The sequence below is a fragment of the Eubalaena glacialis genome, chromosome 6 (genome assembly GCF_028564815.1).
Source record: "Eubalaena glacialis isolate mEubGla1 chromosome 6, mEubGla1.1.hap2.+ XY, whole genome shotgun sequence".
NCBI classification, from domain to species: domain Eukaryota; kingdom Metazoa; phylum Chordata; class Mammalia; order Artiodactyla; family Balaenidae; genus Eubalaena; species Eubalaena glacialis.
In genome coordinates, this window is record NC_083721.1 from 15,659,717 (window position 1) to 15,687,213 (window position 27,497).

The following is a 27,497-nucleotide window of genomic DNA, read 5'->3' on the forward strand; positions in this document are numbered from 1 at the left end:
TGTTTAACTTGCATTCATTATGGGAGAAAAAAGAGAAATAAACAACAGTCATCAGATGGTGATACAGTAATACTCCCTTAGAACAGATTTTAGATGAAAAGAATGCTTTTTCTTTGCCAACAACATTTCATCAGCATCAGAATAGCCACATAATCAGGTTTAACCAGACAAAGTAAATGTATTTAACCTTGACTACCCTCTAGGATTAAAAAAAAAACCTGGATGATTTCAGATTTAATAAATGAGGACTTTTCAGTTTTTGTGACTTTTGATAAGAAGCTCAGAGTACTTTACAAATATTCTAATTAACTTTTGACATATTCAGTGAAATAAGTTGCAATCACTGTTTCTTCTTTTTAAATATATATCATTTAGAGCAATTTAGCAGGCTGAGACCATAGAAGATTTACAAGTGCAGAAACATCCAGACTGTCATTCAAATGGTTTGCTTAGTCTTTTAATATTTATGATAATGTCCCATGAAGTATGCTTCTATTTTTAAGAATCATTAAAATCTGTGTCTTAAAAATAGTTTATTAAAAAGAAATAAATCTAATTTAACTCCTTTTAAAATAGTACTTTTTGACAAAACAAAAAATAAACATTACAGAACATGGTTTGACAGTGGATGGAACTCAGGAATAAGGAGGAAAGAGGCCATGACTCTGTATTGGTTCTTTCACTAACCAATATGACCCCTGGGTGGCACTAACTGTCTTTGAAGTCAGGACCTGCATAAGTAATATGAAAAGGTTGGTCTAGAGAGTAGAACCTGGGGGTTGAAGGATCCTTAAGTGAAACTCATCCATCCATGAAATTCTCCCTGTAGGTTTCCAGTGGTAGAAAACTCACTATATCCTAAGGTGCTTGAGCCATCTACAGATATTTTTAACTGTTAAAAAGGTTATTCCTTAGCCACATTCTGGGTCTTCCTATTTATCTAAGCTTCCCAGCTTGTCAAACAGTCTATAATTTCAAATGTAGAATACAAGGATCCCCACAACAGCAAACTTTCTAAATGATGAAAGAGAACTTTAAATGAAAGCAGAAGGGTGCTATTCTCTGTCTTATTATGTTTACCATTATTAGACTGGAGCAAAAATAGTAGGAGGGGGTCAAAGAAATTTAGAATGTTTCCTATGCCTTCAACTTGATCAAGTCCCTCAAGTGATCATTTTCTTAGAAAAAGTTCTGCTGTTCAATGATTCAAATTCCATGCCTGCTAGATTTCTCTTCCAGCACCTCAGGGAGTTCAAGCCAAGAACAATCTTCTACTCCAAAAAGGAAGACGTAAGTGTGGTTGAATTAAATCCATGACCTTCAGCTCCACAGAGCAGTGTTAGTTAAAGTGTGGTGTGACAAACGTGTTGACTCAGGGAACATTGTGTTACTAAGCTGTGATGAGATAAAAGAAATTGAGAGTAAGACTTTAGAAGTTCTGTAGCTCTTGGATATTGTGATGGCACCAAGAACATGATTAATGAGGGACTTTCATGGTGGCACAGTGGTTAAGAATCCGCCTGCCAATGCAGGGGACATGGGTTTGATCCCTGGTCCAGGAAGATCCCACATGCTGCAGAGCAACTAAGCCCGTGTGCCACAACTACTGAGCCTGCGCTCTAGAGCCTGTGAGCCACAACTACTGAAGCCCTCATTAGCTAGGGCCCACATGCCACAACTACAGAGCCCAAGTACTGCAACTACTGAAGCCTATGCGCCTAGAGCCTGTGCTCCACAACAAGAGAAGCCACCACAATGAGAAGCCTGCACACTACAATGAAGAGTAACCCCCGCTTACCACAACTAGAGAAAGCCCATGTGCAGCAATGAAGACCCAATACAGCCAAAAATACAATAATAAAAAAAATTTTTTTTTAAAAGAACATGATTAATGGCTACTGTTCCAAGAATGTAGACCACTTTGAGGGCTGTCAAGTGCCAACATGGTGAGCCACATCTGGTATGAGTGCATACTAATCCCACTTGGTAGGACCACAGATAGGTCTGCCATGGAATGAAAAAATAGACAGTCCTTCACTGTAGATAATTTGAGAACCACACCTGATTAGGCTCAATAACAGATGTGAAGGTTTTGAGTTGAATCTTATCATCCTTTTCCACGTCCTACAATTCCTGGATTCCTAAAAGGACTCCTCTCACTTTGTTTCCCATACATGAACTGATCATTTACTTTGTTTTGTCCTCAACTCCCATAGACCAAAAAGTCCAGTTTTCTAACTATTTACAACATTCATTTTTAATAAAATTTAAATACAGTGGAAAAAAATAGATGCTTCATGGATTTTTTTATATGTAAGCTAACTCCTAGTTGGATTAACATGATACCAAATAGCAAACAACCTCAGGGCATAATACGAGTTCATGAACATAAGCTATATTGTCACAGGTAGATTAAATAAGACTAAGATCATTCTCAGAAGAATTTTGGCAAGATTGACATCCACCTACCCAAAATCAGCATGGTACAGTGGAAAGAGCATTGAATTAGATGTCAGGGGTCCGGAGGTCCAGTATTAGCTCTGATACTAACCAGTTTTGTGATTTTCATGAAGTTTCCAAATCTTCTGTACCAAAATTTCCCCCTCTGTGAAAACAGCGTGAATGAGCCAATTTCTAAAGTTTCTGTCAACTGTAAAATTTCATAATTCTAAGAAAATTATTTTCCCTTAAGGTAGTTTCCTGGTGGAAGAATAATTTTCCCAGCAGTGCGTTTACTGCCAAAAGACAGACTGACCTCCCTGCACTTGTACAAGTAGCTCTTTATTATAAATTTAGCATTAACAGACTCTTCCAGGCTAAAATTACCCAACAAATGAGGCATTGAACCCTACCTCAAAAACATACCTTTTTCATGGAGACATGAACCTCAACTTTCAGATATCTGTGGGAGTGAGGAGTAATGCACAGGGGCCTAATCATGACAAAATGGTTTCCATAAAATACCAGTATCTATAAGGTACTGTATATTGAATTGCTATTTGTGTCACGAGAGTTTTCTCAAGGGGTTCTTCAAATACCTAACAATCCAAAATAAAGCCATCTGTTCTCCCTTAACTCATAAAGCCTACAGCATTAACCCAGGTCTTAAATAGAGTTAGGAACTGAGTGAGCCTTCAGGAACACTTGAACATGAATAACCACACTATAGTTGATTCCACAAGTATTCCATTCATTGCTGTGTCCCCAAATCATGTTTTAAACTTCCTTGCACTCCTGAGATGATAAGCTCTGTGCCTGCCAAGGAAGCTCGTGTGTGTGTGTGTGTGTGTGTGTGTGTGTGTGTGTGTGTACTTGTGTACCATATACAACGTGAGAGCTGGAGTAGCTTGGAATTATCAGTAATTCTCATAATGTCTTCCATCTTCCAAATAAACGGAGGGGAGTGTTGATGCAAATGAAGACAAATACAGAAAAAAATTGGAACAATATGGAAATTATAGAATAAAATGTAAACTATTTACAGATCACTATTCAAAAGAATAGAAAATTTATACCTAAGCAATATGAAAACTTAGGCAGTATATTTTAACAAAGAAAGTAAGATAATGAGATAGTGGAAGGTATAGATGCATGTGTAATATATACCATATATATGGCTTATTACTGAATGAAAAAGCTGAAGAATAAAGGAAAAGACAAAATCATGAACACTTTCAAATGAAAATTCAGTCCTCATTATCTAAAATATAATTGAAATTTAAAATTGAATGTATATATAAAAAGGCTTATAAAAATACAGTAAGAAGAGTTTTCTGATCTGAATTTTAACCTGAAAAGAGCATTTGCACTCTAAGTTTTCTAGAAAAGATAAGAGTAATTGGCAGTTCTTTCATAAATAAAGCAGAGAAGGTATGGGATTTATCCCAAGGCTGTCCCCTGCAAAGGAATGTTGGATCAGGTATTGAAACTTACATAGCAGAAAAAAGCAAAACAATGCCTACTGAAGTTAAGTCGTTGAAGGCAATGGAATAAATGAGTAGAGTTCTGGGGTGATCTAGTCACCCCTTGGCCTAGTGGGCCTTGAGGACTTGTTCTTAAGTGGCCAGAGTTCATTAGGCAAATGTTGTCATTGATACTAATCTTCTTTCTTCCCTACTGAAATCAGCCAAAGGATCTTGAGTCAATGTCTTACATCAGTTGAGTAAGATCTCTTTTTCCTCTACAGCTGCCTCAGTGCCTCCAAAGGTTTTCCTATAGTGAATTGGGCTCCTTTCAACTACCAAACTGAAGTCCTAGGATCATCAATATCGGTTTCCTATCTAAAGAGAAAGAATCCTCCCTATGCTATTTGAACCCCAGGGATTTTGAATAGCTTTAGGACATATTTTCTCAGCACTCTCTGCTGGTGGGTGTGCTTTCTTTCCCTGCAGAAATCGAAGATATCCACCTACGAGAAGATGTGGGCTTTTATGAGTAGCAGGCAGCAGACTGCCCTGGTCAAAAACAGTGATGAGGGCATCCAACGAGTGCTCACCACTGACTATGCCTTGCTGATGGAGTCCACCAACATCGAGTATGTGATGCAGAGAAACTGCAACCTCACTCAGATCGGGGGCCTCATTGACTCCAAAGGTTATGGAGTGGGAACACCTATAGGTAAGAGAGGCAAGGCAGTAGCAAAGACTGAGATGGGCAATGTCAGTTACAAAGTATAGAAAGGAATGGGCTCAGAGATATCTACTCTACATTCTGAGAAAGTCTACAATGCCTTCAGTGGACTAATAAATAAGGGAAACACCGGTACAGATCATAGGCATGCTCTGAATTGAAGATTCCAAGATATTTAACCTAATAAACTTTTAACTCATTGTTTCTTTCAAGTTCTACCACTGCATATACATTTGAGTACATAGATTTTATTATTTTACCCAAAATGTTGTTAAAAGAATATCTTCCTAATTAACACTCTTCTCATTATTTTCTTCAGTTCCTATATATCCCTGTATAGTTTTTTCTATCTTAAATTATATTAGAATACAACAAAATTAACCATACTTATAGATGACAAAGTTAAAGAGCTAGTGTTCCATGTAAATAGATAGAAAAGCAAAGCTATATCTGTCAAAAGAAAAAGGATAAAGATTAGATTATAATTTGCTCAGGCAACATGTCAGATTCAATCATTAATAAATATCTAAAATCTCCAAATATTCCTAGTCCTTGATTTTGTACCACTGCTCAATCTAAGGATATTATTACCTTGTAGGCATACAGACCCACACAGCTAGGTCTTCTTGCATGTCTGGGATATAGAACTATATTCTGCAGTCAAGTGACAATGACCTCCCTATAGAAAACTCTCTATTTCCCTTACTACAGAAACTGTATTGTATAAGGTTCTGATATGGTAGCAATCTGGTCTTCTCAAGTGAGTCATCAGTAATTTTTTGATAAGCATTCCCAAGGGGAGGAATTGGAGGCCATCTTAGACCACTGGGTTAGTCCAATAAGAAATACTAGTTACAGTTAAATCAGATAATTAAGGACCCAAGGTATATTATTATTTTCACCTGTTGAAAGGGATTATCCAGTTCCCTCAACACTAGACAGGGATCGCAAACTCAAACGCTTACAGAAGCCAAGCAGGTATAATTGAATAAAGCTTGTTGGTTTGAAGAAGCAGTAGGGAATGGTAGCAAGTATGGAGAATTAGAGACAACATATTCAACTAAAGGGGGCAGCTGCCTTTCAGGTCAGTAGCTGTGGGAATTTGAGCCCAACATTATCAGATCTTCTATTTTTCATGAAAAAAAATCAGATTTTAGGTGAATATTCCTGATGGCTTAATTTGGCAATAAATTTATTTTTTTAAAAAAGATTATGTAGCCCATATTCAACTTTTGATCAATACTAATTTGATTAACCAGATAAAGAAGGCAACTCTCTCCACCTTTGAACATGAATACATAACCAATTTGATTCCATGCAATCTATCTGATGCTAGAAATATATGCTATAAAGAGATTAACTTACATCAATGGAGTAAGATCTCCTTTTCCTCTAAATAAGTTGCTATGTATGTCCTCTAAATAAATCTTCAGAATGATTGGGCTAGGGAACCTGTAACTACCTTCTTGCCCCTTTATTTCCAATAACTTTTCCTGATGAAAATGCCAGTATTGCAAGTGAAGTGTACATTTTTTTCTCAAGTGGTAAGCTCTCCTAAAACTAAGTCGGTGTGCTCTGCAGAGGACTCAGTGGGATTGTTAGACACTAACTAAAAGGATACTATGCTTCTTTTTGATTTGAGAAACAATGTCCTATCTCCCTAACCGGGCTTTATCACCTCATTTTATTTTTTTATTTTTTTTTTAATAACCCTCCTTCCACCACTTCACAATAACTCACAAGCAACAACCCTTCTTTTTTTTTTTTTTTTTCTTTAAGACTGGAGAAAGAAGCTAGACATGTTATTTTTTTATATCCCATCACTGCTGATTTTAGTTAAATGGACCATGAGTCAGACAAGAACACCAGGATTGGGTGCCTTTGCCTGAATCTTTTCAAAATCAAGACCTTATGATTGATTGTAATATATTCTGCATCTTCTTAGAAAAGCAACTGTAGTTTCTTAACGGAACTATCTTTAGATTAAATTATAAAGTTGAAAACTGCACTTTTACCATTCCATCCTCAGCTCCATCTCCACCACCTTTTAATTCCCCTCTTTGCCCACCAAATTTCCAGTCTGGTAGTAATGACAGAAAATAACAATGTGTACCACTTCTTCTGAGAATATTTACACTATAATATGAGACTTTTAATAGGCATTTCTTCTACTGAATGAAATACAGCTCTAAAGTTAAAATATTGGAATATTGGTGAGGAATGGGGAAGCAGCAAGGGGTCCTTTCTGAAACACTCCTAAATTAATGCAGCACTTTAAAAATAACTCTGCCTCCATGTGAATGAGGCTGACCCTGTGATGAGTATCACTATATTTTATATAATATGATATAAAGAGATTTGAATATTCCAGTTCAGTCTACATTTTGCCAACCTCATGCATTCTCTGACATACAAATTCCAAAGTTGAAGAGTTTTCCCCCTCCCTAGATGAAAAGAAATACACTCCAGGAATTTTTCATAGTGGTTATAAACCTGTCATCCTTTTAAAACTAAAACAATGAAGGAATAATTGGAACAGATGGCAGACCTCAGAGAGAATACATCCATTGGGAATACAGCTGTTGGATAAATTTGTGAGATGTTTCTTCTATGATGAATTGACTCTTTAAGAAAGATCAGCTGCTATTCAGGAAGATCCATGCGTATACATATGTATTTTTTTCAAGTGACTTGTAATAAATCACTTCCGATGTCATTCAGTCCATTTAAGCAACAACAACAACAAAAATTGAAGCTAAAATATATTCAGATATAAAAAATTCTCCACATACTTCTGGTCTTGCCCTGACTCCCTTAAGGCTTAAAATTCCTTCTCACAGTCAAAGATTGGCAAAGTTGCTCAGTCACAACACAAAATCGAAGACTTTGTTTCTTAGAGACTCTCAGGACAGAAGCTCTGGAAATGTGCCTCCTGAGGGATTTAAAATAAAACTTGAAGAGAACGAGAGCAGTTAAGGCTTAAACAGGTTACCAGGAGGCTGGAAATTACCTTCTTTAGAGACCCACCTTAAACAGAGATCCAATCCCCATCTGCCTGAAATATTTTAGGTATTGTGCAGCCTGAAGGCAAAAGGAAAGCATCAGTCAGCATTTACTGAGTACCCACTGTGTATACTGCTATGATTACTGCTGCAATTGTTACCCTATGGATCATTCTCACACTCTTCAAAGCACTTTCATGTACATTAAAGCAAAGCTCTCTTGATTCACTTAATTGTTCACATACTATTGTTAATGGTGCTAATTTTGACACTAACCATTATTCTGGAGTTGTTTAAGCAAGCAGCCAATATCTTTTAATTTGGCTTTCAAGAGCCATTTTCTCACCAAAAATCCATACTCTTAATTGATAAGCCACAATCTAACTCCAAAACATTTTGCTCTTCTTTTACACTTGATCTTGAGGGACTGACAATGACTTTAGGAAGTCTTGGGAGGAATGGGGAAAATGACAAATGTCACAATATTAATCTTCTGCTTTTCTAACCATGCCCTAGAACATAAGGTATATGGGGGAGGGGGGAGATGACATGGGGGTGAAGGGAGAAACTTTAATGAAAATAACACTAAGAGAGAAGTTAGGAGAATTGAGTTAAATTCTTGGCTCTACCAGCAACTATTATTTTCACCCATATCTTCACATCCTCAATTTCTTCAATTCTAAAAATAAGTAGACTGGGACTATACGGTTCCTAAGATCTCTTCTGGTTCTAAGATGCCACATTTTTCTATTTGCTACTTTTTTTGCATTTTTCTATTTCCACCAAGAAGAACTTTAAAGTTTACAAACAGAAAGAGCTAGAATGTACTACTTTCCTACTAAGTAGAAGAAACGCTTACAAAAATCCTTAGCGTCCAAGGAGAAATTAGGTAAAGAAATAATTTTACCATCTTTTTTTTTTTTAAATCTCTCCCTTTGCTTTAATTAACATAGGAATCCAGTGTTGGACAAGCTGTGGCTGCAGGACCATGTTGATGCTCTCTAGCCCTAACATAATTAAAAGTTCAATGGCATTACTAGAAAATAGAGTATAAATAATATCAATAAAGTGCTTGCAAATTTTCTAAACCTAGCTGAATGTTGTTTAAATTATTCAAAACCTACTCATAAGAGTATCTTAATAGGTGTATTAGTCAGTATGGACTAATTACTATAACCAACATCTGCAAAATTTTAGTGGCCAACACAATACATATTTATTTCTTGAACTTGTCATGGTCCAACAGTGGGTTGAAAGAGAGATTCTGCTTCATGCAGTCATCCTGGGACCCAATCTCTTTCTAACTGGTGGTTCCACTATCCCTAGTGACTTAAAATCCTTTCCTCCATGCTGAGTATTTGAGGAAAGAGAGGGAAAGAGTAGAGGATCATGTTGGGAGGATTTATGAGACAGGACTGGAAATAGTCATACATCGCTTTAGCTCCCAATGGCTAGCAATCGGTCAATCACCACAATGAATTGTAAAGGAGACTAGGAAATGTCTAGCTACTCGCATAGGAAGAAGAGGAAATGGTACTGGTGATCATTTAGCCAGGCTGTCACAATATTAGACATCTAAAAGCCTAGAAAAAGTGGAATCTAAACAATGAAATTCCCTAATGTGGGAAAAGATTCATAAAAAACTCACCAGGAACAGCGGGACGTCATGGAATTCCCAGCTCAGCTTTTCCTTGTTTAGAAGGAACAGACAGTTTGGGTAAGAGTTAATCTCAACATGTCAGCTTTTTGCTGTCCAATTATTTAGATCCTTCAAAATATAGGATTGCCCTTTGCTAGTCAACTTATGGATTGGGGTTTTCCAACAGCCATAAAGTAGTTACCTCTAAGACAATAATCCTTCTTCACATCTTCAGCCTTTTGGTGACCAATATCCAAATGACCTCACTTACAGGCTCTCCTTACCGGGATAAAATTACTATTGCTATTCTTCAATTACAAGAAGAGGGGAAACTGCATATGATGAAAGAGAAATGGTGGCGGGGAAATGGCTGCCCTGAGGAAGACAACAAAGAGGCCAGTGCTCTGGGAGTAGAAAATATTGGGGGTATCTTCATTGTTCTGGCTGCTGGACTGGTCCTTTCTGTATTTGTAGCCATTGGAGAATTTATATACAAATCACGGAAAAACAACGATATTGAGCAGGTGAGTCATCTTTTTCTAGGACCGGGTGGTTTTTGGTTTGTGTTATCTGTCTTAAGTTTGGGGGTTAAAGGATGCTTGCCCTTTCTTTGTAACAGTCTATTGAACTAGATGCCCAGAAGGGCCATTTTTGAGTTAGAGCTAAGAGCTATTGAATTCCTGCCAGGTGCTGCTGGCACTGTAGCCCCATCATTTATTAATGAGAAGAAAGAAGCACCTTATACACTAAATTCAATTATCACTGTTTGGAATGACAGTGCAAAAATTCCAAACTCAGTTAATTTCTTTAACAGTTATTTACTCTTAAGATAGAAACCCTAGATAGAGCAAGGAAGAAGTAAATCCAAAATTGGAAAATATATAAAAAGATCTTTGAGAGAAATGTTACATCTCCTAAGTGTAGGTACTGAGCACATGTACTAATGCAAAACAATTTATATAAAGATATAAATGTAATATTTTGAAACTGAGCATTTACCTCTATCAAAGTACGTTTTGTAAAAGAATAATTCACGAAAAATATTTGCCATAAAAATGATGAACAGTACAGAATGACGATAAAATATATTAAAGAATCTATTTTTCCAAATTTTAGGATTATGGTTGATTTCAACAGTCAACCATTTTTTGCCTGTTACTTTTAGTTTTGATGAAAATCACATCAAGAGCTTACACTATTCTGAATAAGATGACGGTTATTAAAGATAATTCCTTCATAAGCGTATGAGAATAAACAAAACACAAAGCTCCTGCCCATTGTAGAGTATTTGGTTACCCAATCAATTTAAAAGTATTGTTAGAATTTTGAAACTACAAACGATTAATAACAGGCCTAGTTTAATGCTCAGCTATCAATGTCTTAAAATTCTTAATAATTTTAGAACAAGGGGCTCTACATTTCCATTTTGTTCTGGACCCCACAAATAATGTAGCCAGTTTTGATTAATAACCTCATACGAGTCCCACTTCCTTTAAGTGGAAACTCTCCTTAAGTTCCCAGAGATGGGGATGATTGATTATAACCTGGTTTCATCTGGAAAATTTTCCCAAAATTACAAGACAATTGTCAGAACATTAAGCACCATTTTCAGAGACCTTGTTAGAGAAAACTGTCTAATTAAAAGGGAGAATCGACTGATCTGCTTTAACTTTCGATTTGCTCTTGAGGTGTCTTGTTTTATGCAAATAATTTGAAAACTAAAAGCTTGTATATGTTATGCTTTAATGTGCTTCTCATAATTGCCAGCTTCATTTGATTTAAATTTTCATTTAAATGCCCATTTTTGCTTCTGATTTATTCATTTTTCTATATTTTTCTCATTTCTTTTGCATGCAAGGCTTTTTGTTTCTTTTATGGACTGCAGTGTAAGCAAACCCATCCAACCAACTCCACTTCTGGAACCACTTTATCTACGGATTTAGAATGTGGCAAATTAATTCGAGAGGAGAGAGGGATTCGGACCCAGTCCTCAATTCACACTGTGTAATCATTAAAAAAAAAAAAAAAGTTGTGCCAAGTAGAAACTGCTGCTGCTAATTGGTGGTGTTGATGATGTCTGTATCTACTAAGCATAAATAGCCATAATCCCTATCCTTGTTTTAAGATAGCAAAACTCATGTACTCTGAACATTGAATTCAATGCACTGGAGACACATGTGCATTTTATATTGAAACAGCAGCATATTAGGGGTATACAGACTCCAAGATATGTGTGTTTACAGGAATTGGCTATACCATCAAGAGAATGGTTATCTTAGTTGTATTTTCATGTATTAAAAATAAGCAACTCTTGCCTCATGCAAAAGTAGATTCAGACTTTCAACAGTGCAAAGCATGAAAACAAAATGATATTTTGAGGAATTCTTTTCATCTTTGTGAACCTTTTTTTCTCCTCTTTTCTTTTCCCTGTACCATACACTCTGTAGATCCACACTTTCCAGGTACCCAAAGCCCCATCTTTTCATAATACCTCCTTAACAATGTTAATTTTTAATTCAAATTGAGTCTACTATTTGAAATGTACTATTTACACAGAGACTCCAAGAAGTCTTCGATTTTAAAGATTAAAAAAAGTGACCCAGAAAATGAAAACTAAACTTGAAACCTTTGGTGTCATGGAAGAAGAGCATTAGCTAAGGTGAACATCACTCAGGAAGACACAACATAGTCAAAAATGATCCCTGCATAGAAATTCATTACCATCAAGCTCTCAAGTAACATTTACTTGTAGATCTTAACAGTCTTCTGTAGGTTAAGATAGGTAGTATGCTCAGAATCTTTAAGGAACTGTGATTTTTTTTTCAAGCTATAGATTATATTTTGCAAGCTCCAAGCACAGTCCTAAGCTAGAAATTAATGCCTAGCATCTTCTATTTTCCACTCACTTGCCCTCATTCTTTGCACTGAAGAACATCTTTTCACAAGATGTTATTTCATTCCTGTCCTAATAGAGTGGTTGTTTTTGTAGCAATCTTTTCTGAGCCTCGCCACTGTCACACTCATTCCTCTGGATCCTTTGCCATTTTCAGTTCATTCCAAGTATACTGGGGAGAAGGACAAGGGGGAGAAAATAAATAGAGGAAAGAATTTCCACACACATTAGTTATGGATCTCTGTAGATTTAATTCCCACCTGCATTCAAAATGCTGTAAATAATTTTCACTCTAACTGAGCTTGTGACATAGAAAGCCAACTACACACTTAATTTGTTGTGACAGGATGTCTGCTGTCCCTCTGAGCTCTTTCCCTCTTCACAGTGAATAGGGGAATTGAAGATGCCTTTCATCTTCCCTCAATGTGGGATAAGTTGGTCTTTGTTCTCCTTAATGGGGTTACCTTTTGACATGTGAAGTGTTCCCCAAAAACATATTTCTCAGAAGTAGAGATAGATAGGCCATCTGTGCAATCATGTAGCATTTTGCCTTCTCTTTGTTTAGCTTTAAGTGGGTTCCAATTTTTGAATCACGAGTCTCTTCAATCAACTCTAGATTTCTCCAGTAAAACATGTTCAGGAGAGTTGACTCTTGCCCTGATTGTTTCTCAGTCTTGGTTTCTTCTTTAAATAAATATACTTTTAAGAAAATATCTATAAATTACACTGACATTTATTAGCTGTTATTGGGGTAAAAGCAACATACTGTTTGCCCTAGATCAGAGTTCACATCCTCATAATCAAAAACATCAGATGTTGAAATAAATATTACATAATTCATAATTCATTGATTCTATATGTAGAAACCACAAATTACATAAATTTATATTCCCAAGGACTCTTTAATAAATCAAAAATGCTACCCAAAAAGTTCAACGGTGATTGATGAGGTATAGATGATCAGGGTTAATGGTAACAAAACTTGTCTTTCTATAGAGAGTATCCTTTAAAAGTGTCATTCAGAGGTTTGGATAAAATTAATATTTATGTACTACTTTAAACTGTATACCTAATTCTGATAGTTACATATTATTTTATGGTTTCAAAGTGTTTTAACGTACAGTACAGTAAGTCCCCTACATACGAACCTTCAAGTTGCGAACTTTCAAAGATGCGAACGTGCGTTCTCATGTCCAATCATGTAAGTTAGCTCCCGTATCCGGCGTACATTGTTCCGTGCATACATTATCTACAAGTGGTTGTGCTTTTGTGGACTTTGCTGTACAGTACTGTATAGAGTACAGTAGTATAGTATCTTTATTTCAAGCCCAGTATGTCCGGAAGCAAGCATAAAAGCAGCGGTGATGTAGTTGGTACTACTGTACTTTTCAAGGTACTGTACTGTACTGTAAGATTAAAAACGTTTATTTTCTGTGTTTGTTTGTTTTTTATGTATTATTTGTGTGAAAAGTAAACCTATTACAGTACAGTACTATATAGCCGATTGGATACATAGGCTAACTTTGTTGGACTTATGAACACGATCTCGGAACGGAACTCCTTTGTCTGTAGGGGACTTACTGTATTACATTTAATCCTTTCCACAATTTTATTTCAGCTTTACTAACAGTTGACTCTGAAATAGATATCAGAGTCAGTGACCCAGAGTCCTAGACTTAGAATCAAAAGAGAATTTTCTAAATCAGCCAAACTTAGGTTCAAGTTCTAGTGGAGTCACTTGCTGAATGTCTATAGACAAATAACTGAATTTCTCAGAGCCTTAGTTTTTTAATATATAATAGGGGGATATAGTTTCTAGGTCATAAGGTTGTGTTGAAGGAGTATTTTTCAAACTGGTTTTCATTGGCAAGTGTTACTCAAATAAGATTTTCATGGTGGAGTAACCCATGGAGCACAAGGACAAACGCCCCTTTACTGCATGACATTTCAGTATGTTTAATATGTTACAATACATTGAGAATTTTCAACAAGAAGGAAAAATATCCAGTACTTCCCAAACCTGTTAGATCACAGAATCTTTTTTCCTCCAAAGCATCTTGACAGACCAATGTTCTACAGGGAACACTTGTATGATAATGTGTATCTCATCCAGTGATAATGTACAAAACACCTAATACCATGCCTAGCACAGAGCTGCCATTCAATAAACAATAACATTTATTATCGGGGATGGTTTTTTTCTGAAACTTCTCTGAACCTCAATTTCCTCATTTGAAAAATGAAGGTAATATACTGACTTACATTTGCTTTGATAATTAAATAAAATAATATAATGGCATAGAAAATTAAATCATTTATAAGAGGGCTGTTAATAAATATTGGTTAACAGATGTTAGTTCCTTATAGAGAAATTAAGTATTGCTCTCTGGTAACATGAGCAATAAATACAATTTATCACACATCTTAAAACAGAGTTGGTTTGGAAAACAGGTTTTTCAATTTAGAGGTTCAAACTATCTCTAAGAGCATTTTTCCTCTCACAAGCATTAAAAATCAATGGCAGGTTCATTGCGCCCAAGAGAAGGACCCAAAATGGCAATCTATGAAGACATAGTGGAAGGTATGAACCTCAACCCTAGAAATTTTAATTTCATTAGTCTGGAGTGGGGGCAGAACAATAGCAGTTTTTAAGGTACCTTGTTGATTCTAGTGTGTAGTAATGACCTAAAGCATACTCTTCTGTGTATAATTGGCACTCAATAAGTTGTTACTATTTATTGATTGATTCTAGAGGCAGGATCATTAATTTCAAGCAAGATATACAGTATATATATTTAGCATTAAATATTTAATAAACCCTCTCTAAGGAGAATTCAAGAAGAATCTGTGAACATCTTTGAGATAGAAATGTCATTATATTCAATTGATAATCTTCCTGTTTAGCTATAAGTGGTAGGCCTACTCAAGATATTCAAGTAGGTAGTTTTCTGCTCTCTCTCTGTGCTTTCTTCCTCCCTTGAGAAATCCACCATTCATTTCAGACCCTGAGTTTCTTATACTTTCCTCTTTCTCCTTTTATATAATATATGCTCTCAGACAACCAATTCTTTCCATCAAGTAAATGACCACTAAGACCACAGTGACCCCAAGAGGGGCCATTGCATTTTAAGTGAATTTAGAAAAAAAAAAGGGTCTTGAACATAAAAGAAAAATTTTCAAACTCTATTTTTTATGTCACTGGTTTTTGGACTTCAGTGTACATCTGAATTACCTGGGGAAATAATTTAAAATACAGATTTTCGGCTGTAATTCCAGAGGTTCCTCCTCCGTAAGTGTAGTCCAGGAATTGGAATTTTTAACTAAACCTGAAAATGAATTCTTAAAACTAGTTGTGCACATTGGTTTGCATAAAAATTAGCTTAAATATAGCAGTTTTTTTTCTAAAATTAGGTCATGTACATGACTTTTCATTAAAATTATCTTCAATACAGGGGGTTTTTTTAAATAGTTTTTCTTACATGAGTTTTCTCCCAACAATCCTAAATACCATTGTTTTACTGAAAAGTAGTTGGTAAGCATAAGTTTTTATTAAAATTAACTTGAATACAGCAGTGTGACTTCAAATAAGGCGGTAAGTGTGAGTTTTTATTAACACTGGCAGATTATCTGTGGATTATACTCTGAGAAATATTGTTTAAAGTTAGGAAGAGAGCAGAGAGGTATGAAAAGATTGAAAAATACATCAACAACTACGGAGCATGTAATGTTCTCTAATTTGTTTCTTAACAAGGCTGTATAACCTAATGCAATAAGGGAAAAACTAAAGCTTATTTTGTTTTAGACTAAAATTATAAGTTGAATTATTTTAAAGTTTTTCCAGCAAAATTAGAACTACCTAAGGAATACATGTTGGATAGAGATTGTGCCCTTAGGAAAATCAACTGGATTATATGATTATAAACCTATCCAAGGAAAATTATTTCTAAATACCTCACTGCATTTGCCTAGCACTATATTATGTTCTATATGAGCCACCTGTGGCATATCAGAAAAATAAAGGATCCCAATTAGTTTCAAAGCCCATGACCATTATACTCTAAGGTCTATTTCCTAGTAAGCAATTTAAAAGTAGCCTGAACAGCCTTGAAAAGCAAAAGGAAAGCAAAGCATTCTTACTTCCCATACTATTTTCTGCTCATCTCACTGTGCCAAGTGGCATTATTAATTAACTCTTGTTGATAATGAAAAAATTCTGCTCCATGCTGCAGTTTTAACTTGCCTTTAGGAACCATCTCATTATGCTTCTCTCAGTTATGGAATTTTATGTCCAGATGCACAAGCATATTAAAATCATTTTTGCTTTCAAAATCCTTTCCACAGAGACTGGTATCATGGAAAATGGGATTCTCCTTTAAATTTTCAAAGAAATTCTATTTGCAAAGAGAAAGGCATTCTTGTGATAGAAAACCAACATTACAAATGTGTTATGTGGTTTCAGCACCCTGCAGAATCTAAGCTTCGTAGTTGTCAGCCCAAACATGGCTAATTGGCTGTACTGCACAGCAATGATTTTCCATATTACAATGTATACATCCAGATACACACAAAAATAATGAGTAAAACCTGAGTGATGTAAAGAAGTTACTGTAGTTCTCCTTAGTGATTAAAAATTTTAATTTAGCTTAGCCAGAATTTTTTGTCTTTTTTCAACTGGAGGGTTCAGACTTAAAATATTAAAATATTCCGATCTTCCAACTTCAAAAACGAATGTTCTGATCACTTAGTCTTTACCAACCATAAGAACTAAAAAACTACTGTCTATAGATAGCCTGCTCTCATTTGGTATTTATCTTTCCTCACGGTCACTTGGCACATTATCAAATATCCAAGTGTCCTTGGCTTTATTTCTTCTGTAGTCTGATTAACTTATTTAGCAAGTGATTTGGAAAAGTCTCTCTAATCAGGTTATTTCTGTAATTGTGCAAAGAGGCTTTTCTTTGCCTGGAAATCCAAACATTCATTAATTAACAGAGAGGCCAGAAAGCAATTAACATCCATTTAGAAATAACTTTTCAAATGTACAAGTTGGCACCACCATGTAAACCAAACTCTGAAAGATGTTTGTGGCCCAATGGAAAGGTGACTTGGGAATCACAAGCCAAGAATCCAAGTCTCTGTACTGCTGCCGAATGGCTATGTGTCTTTAGGCAAGTCATTGTACTTCCCGCATCCTCAGTTCTGTCATCTGTGGAAAGAGGGGGTTGCAGTTGAAATTCTCTTCCAACCACAGTATTTTTTAATTCTAGTAGAAAGTGGGAAGAAATTAAAATGTAGAAGCAGTGAAAAAAAAACTTGGAGAATTTATGTGTATATATATATATATATATACACACACACACATAAGCATATATGTATATACATTAACATATTTGTATATATATATATTTTATATATATATATTTATTACGATTGTGTGGTTATGTTGAACACATTAAATTCTTATGGTAATAAACAATTACTTTGCCCTACCAATACTTAGGATAGAATGCCTGGCTCTGGATATAGAGAAAAACAACTATCATGGCATCAAAGACTGAGAGGGTTCCCATCCAATAAATCATAAGTAAATCATTACAAACACAGGGAAGATTTCCAAAGTAGAATAATTTTTGACTTTGGTGAGCCTATAGACTAGGTATAAAAAAGGGGGGGGGGATAAATTTAGGGAGCTATTTGAAGCTATGAAACCAATTACTCAATCACAATTCCACAAAGAGGGAGATCAATGGGGCTGGAGTGCTCTGGAAAGTCTCTATTCTGTAAGTGGAACTTAAATAATTCTGCTAAAGAGAGACAAAGGGAAACAAAGGAAAAGGATGATGTGCTTTTATTTTCCATTGATTTTACCCCTACCTTCCTCCACCATCAAGCATCAAGGTTTTTATATGCATTGCTTCCAAACTAGAGATGACTCAGACTCCTAGCTTTTCAGTTTTAAGTGGATTTTACAAACTTGTAGCACAGACAAAAATCTTAAAAACCATGGCTTTCAATCTCAACAGCTAAGTGTTTTGTTAAATAAGTTAGTTGTTTTAATTCAAAAAGTTTATCTCTAATTAGCAAAAGCTAAAACCCAGAGGGTCAAGGTTGAGGAAATATACATAATAATGTTCTCCTACCTCTTTTTCCAATCCCTGACCCGTTTTTGACCACTAGGAAAGAAAGAAAATATTAAAGGGAAATCATTAAGCTTAGATGCTACCCAAATCCCTGAGAAGGCCTAATGACCATCCCTGAGCCAAGTCCTAACTTAGAGGGACAGGAAAATAGAAACCTCAGAAAATTTCAGGGCAGATCCTGAACAGAAAATGCCATTGTTGTGTTCACAGTTTGTAACCCAGGAGATGGCAAGACTTGTAGAGATATCATACATCCAGCTGTCTCCTGAATGGTAGAATATCAATGTCTAGGCAGTGATCCTTTGAACAGCTTCATAGAGTCCTGCTTAACCTCAGAGCATTCCAGGGAAAGCATCTAAAAATTCATGGCCTTTCCCAACAAAGAGCTTCGTGGAAGGGCTGAGAGAACCAGTGGATTGGAAGACTTGAGGCTGGAAGGGAAACGATTCAATGTGTAGACCTGACATGGAGACCATGGTGAGACCACAGGCATCTCAGAGGATGCAGCAGAGATAGAGAGCAGCATCCATGGCCTGGCAGGATGTCACGTCCAAGGGGGAATCAAAAGAATAGAGGGTGGCCATGGACCAGCTGCTCCCACTATCACCAATGCCAAGACCCTCTATCAACCTCTCCTAAGCCCAGACAACCCTGGAAAAGAAAAAAGGAGAAGGGAGATAGGAAGAGGCCTGTATTAACTGGGCCATTAACCAAATGAAAACTTAGTTTTAAACCAAAAGTGAGTTACCTTGACTTGACAAGATCCACTAGCAGATGGGGACCGATAAGCTACGGTGAATTCTGTTATTTTTTTAATGGCATTGCGTAGTTTTTCTGTTTTTTGTTTTTTGTATACCTGGGTTTGTAGCTTGAGAAAAAAGTGTATCCACTACACGTGGGTATAAGCTGGTACCCCAAGGACTCCCTGTGCTATGTCCACGGGTACTATGGGGATCTGAAAACCTACATCAGAGTCAATTTACCTCAAAGGCAGGGCCATTCTCTGCACGAAACGAGGCATGCAAAGAATTTATTGGAATTTTATTTTTATGGCCCTAACTCAGCCTCTGAGTTGCCAGAAGGACCAGACCCTCTTCTCTGTGAAGTGAGGGAATGCCAGTCCCCATGGTACTAACTCAGACTATCAGAACAGAGCCTGGTCACGTTCATATGAGACCAAATCCAGAGGAAGCATGCAGGCTCCTAGCTTGCAAGAGGGGCTGATGCAGGCTTAGGAGATGTAAGGAAGCCAAAGAAAAGCTAGAGGGCCAGAGAAGAAAGTTACATTGGCCTCTGGCAATGACTCCAGAGAGGAGAAGACACTGTGGGCACTTTGGTTTGGCATGCAGACCAACATTTCTGCCACTTTTAGGCAAAGAGAGCTGCTTCCCCTTGGGTATGTGAGCCCACCTGAAGTTTATCCTCACTGCAGAAACAACTGTCTGTTCTTCGGCCATCAGGCTTGAATGGGATACCCGTCTGCCACTTCTGTGCCCTTTCTGGGGCAGCTGCTCTTGAGACTATTCAGAGGCCATGGGAGACAGAGGACCGTTCTCCACTCAAGTGACTGCTTCCTTTGAGAGTCTAGGACAGAGAGTGAGCACAATTTCCCAGTGTTCTTCGGTCCCCTCACCTATCGGGCTATTTTCCTTGTCCCACCTCTTGGGAGTTTAACCCCAGAAGTGGCAAGTGAGGTGACCCTTCTCAGGTATTCCTCAGCGCCTAGGATGCGTCCTCACGTGGTTGGACGTTTCTCCTTGAAAGCAGACACTGAACAGTCCTATCTTCACCACTATGCCCAGTCCTATATGCTGGATCCTGAAGGCTCTAAGGCAAATTTACAATTCAAAGCACCATCTTTTTTCTTCTTTCAAACACCTGGCTGTTGTAATTAATTGCTTCAAAGACGGCAATAGCTTCCATAGGTCTATACAAGTTTATTTAAGAACTCAAAACTGCAAATTTACCTTTTTCTTTTTCTATGTCATCCTACCCTGTGGGCAATGCATATAAAAGATCTTGTTGCAACTGTAAAAGTAGAAAAAAGAGTTGAGATTCAGAAGAATTGGAAAAAGTACATAGATCAATATCAAAATGTTCTGCCTCAGTGTTAACTTCACATTTCAAAGTTTTCTATGAAATTATCACTAATGTTAGAAGAGAATAAATTTTCCTATACCCTAAGAGCTTGGGGGTATAGCGCTGGACAGCCACCCCAAGTGAAAAATGTAAGAATTCTTTAAAAAATGTGTATACATATATATATAGAGAGAGAGATCGAGAGGGAATAACATTCAACATTATAGTTACATTTAATTTAATGGAAGAAAAATTTTCTAAATAAAATCTTTAAATAAAAATGGGGGCTTCCGTGGTGGCGCAGTGGTTGAGAATCCGCCTGCCAATGCAGGGGACACGGGTTCGAGCCCTGGTCTGGGAAGATCCCACATGCCGCGGAGCAACTGGGCCCGTGAGCCACAACTGCTGAGCCTGCGCGTCTGGAGCCTGTGCTCCGCAACAAGAGAGGCCGCAATAGTGAGAGGCCCGCGCACCGCGATGAAGAGTGGCCCCTACTTGCCACAACTAGAGAAAGCCCTCGCACAGAAACGAAAGACCCAACACAGCCAAAAATGAATAAATAAATTAAAAAAATGAACCCAAGAAAGATGATCCTTGTGTATCTGGCCTCATCAAGTAACCTTGTGCCCCCCATAGATATATTTTTTGGTTTAAAGACCTCAGATAGGAAAACAAAGAATTCTAGGGCATGCCTTCACGCAAAGAATTAGAAGCTTAAATCTAGAATCTGAGAGAGCTAAAATGTCAGCATCAAGCCTTAAGTGTGGGAACAAAAATGAAATAGGGAAGAAAAGAGGTGAAAGGACATAAAGACGGTGAAAACATGGCATTAAAAGGAGCTAGGAAAAGTGAGTCAGGGATGTCTACGCGCTATAGCCGAAGGAAGGGAAGACAGGACTGTAGGGAGTGGTTACCAATGAAGAGCCAGTTTAAAGCATCAGCAGGGAAATGGTCTGTGAAAGGAATGGGTGCTGGGTCACAGGTGAGGATAAGGGCGGGAAGCACACTTTGACATTTTTGTTCAGTGTCGAAATTTCCTCCACCTGAGATTTTTAGCACAGACTTAGGAGATAAGAATCAGCTTCCTCATTAGCTACTGGGTACAATTCACCATAACCACTATTCTGAAAGCTTATATGGTGACTAACTCTCAACCTCACAGATCCATTTTTTAAAAATCCTAAGGATGGTTACATGAAAGATGACCAGGGATTCTGAACAAACCCAGAAAATTGGTAAAACCGGAGTAAATGATGCCTAAATTCTGAGTTCTGGAACACGAGAACTGAACACAAAGATGGTGCCTGTATAGTTACTCCAAGACTCCCCCTCCCTATTCCTTCCTGTAATTAATGCGGGATGATTAAAGTCTGATCTCTGTTATTAGATTATCAATTATCCTGTGAAGAAGCACATAGGTGACCAGACTGTCCAAAGCCTTCAGGTAGCAAACATACGAGTAGGATTCTTCTGTCGTGTTCCTTCAAAAAACTTCCTGACTCTAGGCCCAAAGCATGTTGAACATTCTAGGTTTACACCACATTAGACCGCAGAGTTTAAAAGTATTAAGGATGTGAATGCTTAGTCCTTCTTGTTAAAAAAAAATTCATTGAGACATTGTCTCCGCACAGCTACGGCAATAATTTGACAAAACCAAGGAAATAATAGTAATAGTAGTAATAATCACATTATTTCTCAGCAACATATCCCCTCTATATTTACTGATAGTCTATATTTTACTGAGAACGGTCTTTACAAAAGACTTCAAATCACAGCCTGCCTTTAAGTTAAAGCAGATCTATACATAAAATGAAAGATTTTTACACCTATAAAATGACATTAACGTTATCTATATCCTTCTTTTCTTCTAAGGATAAGGTGAAAATTTACTAGACAATGTCACAGATCACTTCAAATGTCTTTGAATAAGGAGCCTAATAAATTAAAGGGAGTAAACTATAAAAAATGTAAAATCTATATTATATTCTTGGCTAGGCCAGACCTTCTAAAAAATAATTTGTCAGAAAAACCCTTAAAATTATGTATTCAAAGTAGTTCTCCTAAATGTACCAATGAATGAAAGCACTGAATGCATAAATGTTAAATATACAACGAGAATCAATCTGATACTCACATCTTGATGCCAAGTTTGCAACCAGTATGAAAGCTTAGCCTCGGTTCTTTCAATATTGTAAACTACAATCAAATTCTAGCACACAACTTTTCCTACAACATAAAAAATCATTCTCTACCCTAGACTTTTTTTTTTCCTAAGGCAGTTTATTTTAAGTACAAAGCAAGAAGAACTTGATTAGTTCCTCCCAACCCTTCCAGGGCAGTATTTGCAATAAAAAGATAAAGGTGTCAGGAGAGGAGAATAATTTATGTTCCGGTTCACTCTAGTACCAAGAAATCAAATATTTGGGGTTAATCCAAAGGAGATGTCATGCAGTCAGCAATTATAAAGAGAAACAAACCAAAGAGGGATGTAAAGGAAGGTAGGAGAAAAGAAAGAAAGGGGGGCTCGTGAGGGACACACCACAGGCACTGAAGAAGTGTAGAAGAGGGATGACATTCTGCAGAATAAAGAAGCAGGTCCTTCTCCTTTTACAGCCAAGAGACCTACAGTGTTAGTTGAAGTCTCAGCCACAGTCTCTAATAGACTAACTTCTATTTCTCAGTTTCCTTTCTTCTATGAGAGAAGCCACATACACACACACACACACACACACACCTCACTTTATCTTTGGATAGTGCCAGGAACAGCAAAACTGGCAGTCACATTGTTTACTACTGTAAATTCATTTATAAGTGAATTTTCCTATCAAATTATCATCATGAGGATTCATTGTAAATGGGTCCATATGCACAAAGATGATAATACTTTTAAATGGCAAGGAACTGCAGTTAGTTTCCATTCCCTTCTTATAGATGAACACCTATCATGGGCAAGATACAAGCTGTCATAAAGCCTATTATTACATAAACACCAAAACATGTTATGGGCTGGGTAAAACAAATAATAATAGGCACTGAAAATTCTATGCTTTAAACATGTATAGAACCTACTTGAACTAAAACACTGGTATAAAAAGTTCAAAGGAATTGGTGCAGAGAAGGGCATGCAAAGGTTAAAATTAAAGAAGCATCAAATTGTCACTGTTTTTCCGCTTCACTAAAAAAATATAGATAATGACAGATAGATAGATAGATAGATAGATGATAGATAGATAGATAGATCAGCAAGTGCTGTAGACTTAAAATATTTCTAGTGATGTATAACATTTTATTTTAAAGAAAGAGAGTACTTACTATGTGCCAGGTATTATGCTAAGTGTTTTATGTATGTCAACTTAATGATTCTCATAATAGCTCTATGAAAAGGACTCTACTATTGTTTCCATTTTACAGATAAGAAAACTTGAGTCGAAGAGAAAATAAACACCTTGTTCAGTGTAACACAGCTACTAAGCAGCATAGCTGAAACTTCAACTCCAGCATTCTGACACCAGGAGCCAACTCATAACTATAATTCATGGTTATATATGTAGATCCACTAAAAATATGAATTCCATCCACCAGAGAAAAATGGGAGGACCTAGGATCCAAGCTACCAGGGGACTTTAGAGTCTGCAAAGCACTGGAGGATACTGCTGCAGTATCCTACCCCTAGTTTCCCTGCCTCTCGAGCAAAGCAGCTAGGTGGACATCATTATGCTTGATACTTTCTAATGAAGGAGTTTAGAAATTTAAACCTTCATGCTTTAAATATAGTTTTTCTGTGGCTGTATGGACATGAAGGGGTTCATGAAAACCAAGTCCAGAAGTGAAAGTTGTGGAAAGCAACTATAATTTTGATCCTAGTTCAGAAGCTCAATCTTTATATGTTATATGTATTTTTGGTTCTTAGATTACAATAGGCAAATTGATTAATGAATATGAGCCCCTCCCATGCCACTCTGTGCTGAAAGATGACCTTCACAGTTTCATTTCCTGTGGATATGAGAGTGTGTGGCTTACTCAAGTTCATGGCTGGTAGGGGCCTTAAAGGTCATCTTTCTTTGTGACTACAACAAAAACTTGGAAGCAGAAAGGTCAGCCCCAATATCTTGCCATTTTCTTTTTGACAGTTGGAGACAAAGTAAGAATCAAAAAGAAATCACAGTTTGTGACCAAAGACAGAGAAACCAGACCACTGATAAAACTATATTTATATTCACTCTCACACAGGCAGCAAGAAATAAATATCCAGGGTTAATCAAAGAAAAAAAAAAAAAGAAGAAGAAGAAGAAGAAGTTTGTTGTATTTTAAGGCAATAAAAAATTTGGAGGAGGATTCTGTTTTTAAAGAAAAAACCGATACATATTGTCAAGATAAGATCTATGATTGCCCCTTTACCCAAAATAGGTTAAGGAAGGATTTCAAGTTGTGTTGTGGTTGTGTCTTCCACATGAGTCACATCTAGAGACCCATTTTTGTCGTTTCAGTGCAAAACAAAGTGAAGAGTCTAAAATCAAACATTTGAGAGTTCAAATAAAACAAAAAGATTATAATTTCTTAACATATTTTATGGGGAAAGAGTCCACAGAAAGCACTTTATAATAATTTAATAAAAAGAATTAATGATGGTGTAGCAGATTTCAAGTGAAAGCAATTAAGTTTGGGGAGTCAGACAGGCTGAGTTCAAATGCAAGCTCTTTATCTTATGAGCCATATTTCTTGGGCAATTTACCTAAATCTCTAATAGTAAATTTCCCCATCTATATAATGGGCATAATAACGCTTTCTTTATAAGGCTGTTGTGAGTTTTATGTGTAACAGCGTATGTAAAATCCTTGACACTCCTTCCTTCCCTCTCTCCCCTCCTTCCACTTTAATGAACTTTCTGAAACCAGAAATGTCCTGTGCAAAAAAACTTTCTTCCATTCAGATAAATTTCTGAACAAATTTTGCAAAACCCCAATACAACACTGTCTACCACAGTGACACTATAAAATATGCATTCCATCTTAGCAGCAACACAAATTTCACATCACACAATGTTACAAAAATTATATTTCATTTGTGACATAATTGCCATAGCATTTTTTGAAGTATAATTCATGGAAAACATTTCTGAATTTTCCTTTGTGTGGCCTGACACCCTCTCAATTCACTGAAGCCACAACTTACCATTTGAAAGAAAATTAACATGCGTGACCTGAATTTTCATTTTTTCATACCATAGGAAAGTGGAAATGAAATTCAAATCCTATAAACACTTAGGTGTAAAAGAGACAAGAACTCATATGCAAACAGCTAGGCTTTTTTTAGAGGTGTATGTCTGGTAAGCGGATAATTTATACCTAGAATCTAAATTTGTAAGTCTGGTTTTCAAATCAAGTAGATAAATTAAAAATACTACCTATATCAAATACATCAGCTCTTTTATAGAACAAAGTGGAGTGTAAATTTTCAAAAAAGCATGTTGCACATTGATACCCAAGGACCACAGAAGACATTCCATACTCTGCACACATGGGGCACCAATTTCTTCCTATCAGGCACTCACATCCTAAAGAAATCATCTGGTGACATGTTATCATTTGGGTTTCAACTATATCTATTTTGTGAGTTAATGGTAAAGGAATAATGCTTGCACTTCCATAAACTTTACCAAAGCCTTTGGGTTTTTAGAGAAAGTTTTAGGAGCAATCTCATCAAAAACAACACTACTTTGTAGAAATCCCTATACAAGCAGAAATTTGTCACTCAAAGATCTTATCTTGGCTGGAAGAAATGACAGCAAATTATGTCTTATTACACCATTTATATATTGTGCATGTGAGCAGACATAGTGTAATTGTAATAGATATATATGCATATATATGCCATCTGCATATGCATAACATTTTATAATCATAATTCCATTTTTGTTTTGTATTATGCCATCGTCTATGCTGTGCAGTTCAGTACCATATTATTTTCATTTCAACCACAGCTGCATCATTGCTGCTGCCAGATCTCTCTGTTTTTTTGGAGAAAATATACAATTTAAAATTGTTTTTTTTTTCTTTTTTTTTATCAGAAAGGAAAGTCATCAAGAATTAGATTTTATTTTAGGAACAAAGTAAGGTTTCATGGGAGAAAAAAACAAAGCCTTGGTGTAGAGAAGGTTTGTTCATTTTCTATAGCATTACTGAAGTGTCCGTATGCCTTGATAATCCTATCAATGTTTGGATCATCTCACTGGGGGAAATGACTTAATTTAACTCTATTTTGGTGTCTCCGCAAAGGTAAGTTGTTTATTTTGAGAGCCTACCTGGGTAGTTTTATGCTACTTCATTTGTGAATAAAACCCCAAAGTTTGCCCAGCTGACTTGTCGAATCAGTTTCCACAAGTAGAAAAGGTGGGGGGGGGGGCAGTGGGTGGAGGAGGAGGTGTGGGAACCGGCTGGGGATTTACCTGTGGCACAGTTGTCTTAGACCAATATCTCATAATCATAAAAACCTAGGCAAGAGACAGACCAACGAACCATGGAGATAGTGGGTTAAACTGATGCTCTATTATTTCATGTTCTCTAGTGTCTCTCTTTCAATGCCATCATGGAAGAACTGGGAATCTCACTCAAAAATCAGAAAAAGTTAAAGAAAAAGTCGAGAACTAAGGGGAAATCTTCCTTCACAAGTATCCTTACTTGTCATCAAAGACGAACTCAGAGAAAAGAGAGTGTGGCGTGAGCCAGGAAAACACCTGTAGGAAGTTTTCAGGAAGAAAAACACATGCTTGCTACAGGTTTTTGGAGAAAGGATTTCTGACAACTGTGCTATGTGTTTCCATATATCTATATACATAACTCGGATTATGCATACAGATATAAGAAATACAAAAGTTTCAAAAGCTCACATAGACCGAGATTACTTGGGAAGCAGCACGGATTCTTTTGAAATGAATTTGTATGTTCACTTATTTCACCTTTTCTCTTTCATCCCAATAAATTGCTGTGTGTTCTTTCTAAATAATAATAAAACAACAGGGTTTTTTTTTTCCAGAATAAGTTTGAGTGTTGGTTTGTTCCCCATTACTTGCTCTTATTAACAATGTTTGGTTTCCAAGTGTCATCAGCTGTCTACTT

At 36.6% G+C, this 27,497-nt stretch overlaps 1 protein-coding gene across 9 annotated transcripts in view; it reads left to right on the plus strand.

Moving 5' to 3' along the window:
• The window catches only part of GRIK1 (glutamate ionotropic receptor kainate type subunit 1), a 427,131-nt gene extending 400,029 nt beyond the window's left edge, over window positions 1-27,102 (plus strand). For 4 of the 9 annotated variants that reach the window (XM_061192936.1, XM_061192938.1, XM_061192941.1 and 1 more), the window contains 3 exons: window positions 4,392-4,617; window positions 9,544-9,794; window positions 26,947-27,102. In XM_061192936.1, the coding sequence (XP_061048919.1) occupies window positions 4,392-4,617; window positions 9,544-9,794; window positions 26,947-27,102 (633 nt within the window). Of the gene's footprint in view, window positions 1-4,391; window positions 4,618-9,543; window positions 9,795-11,128; window positions 11,279-26,449; window positions 26,537-26,946 lie in introns of those variants that run through there. The other 5 variants (XM_061192937.1, XM_061192939.1, XM_061192940.1 and 2 more) reach the window with 2 other exon arrangements.
• The last annotated feature ends 395 nt before the right edge of the window (window positions 27,103-27,497 follow it).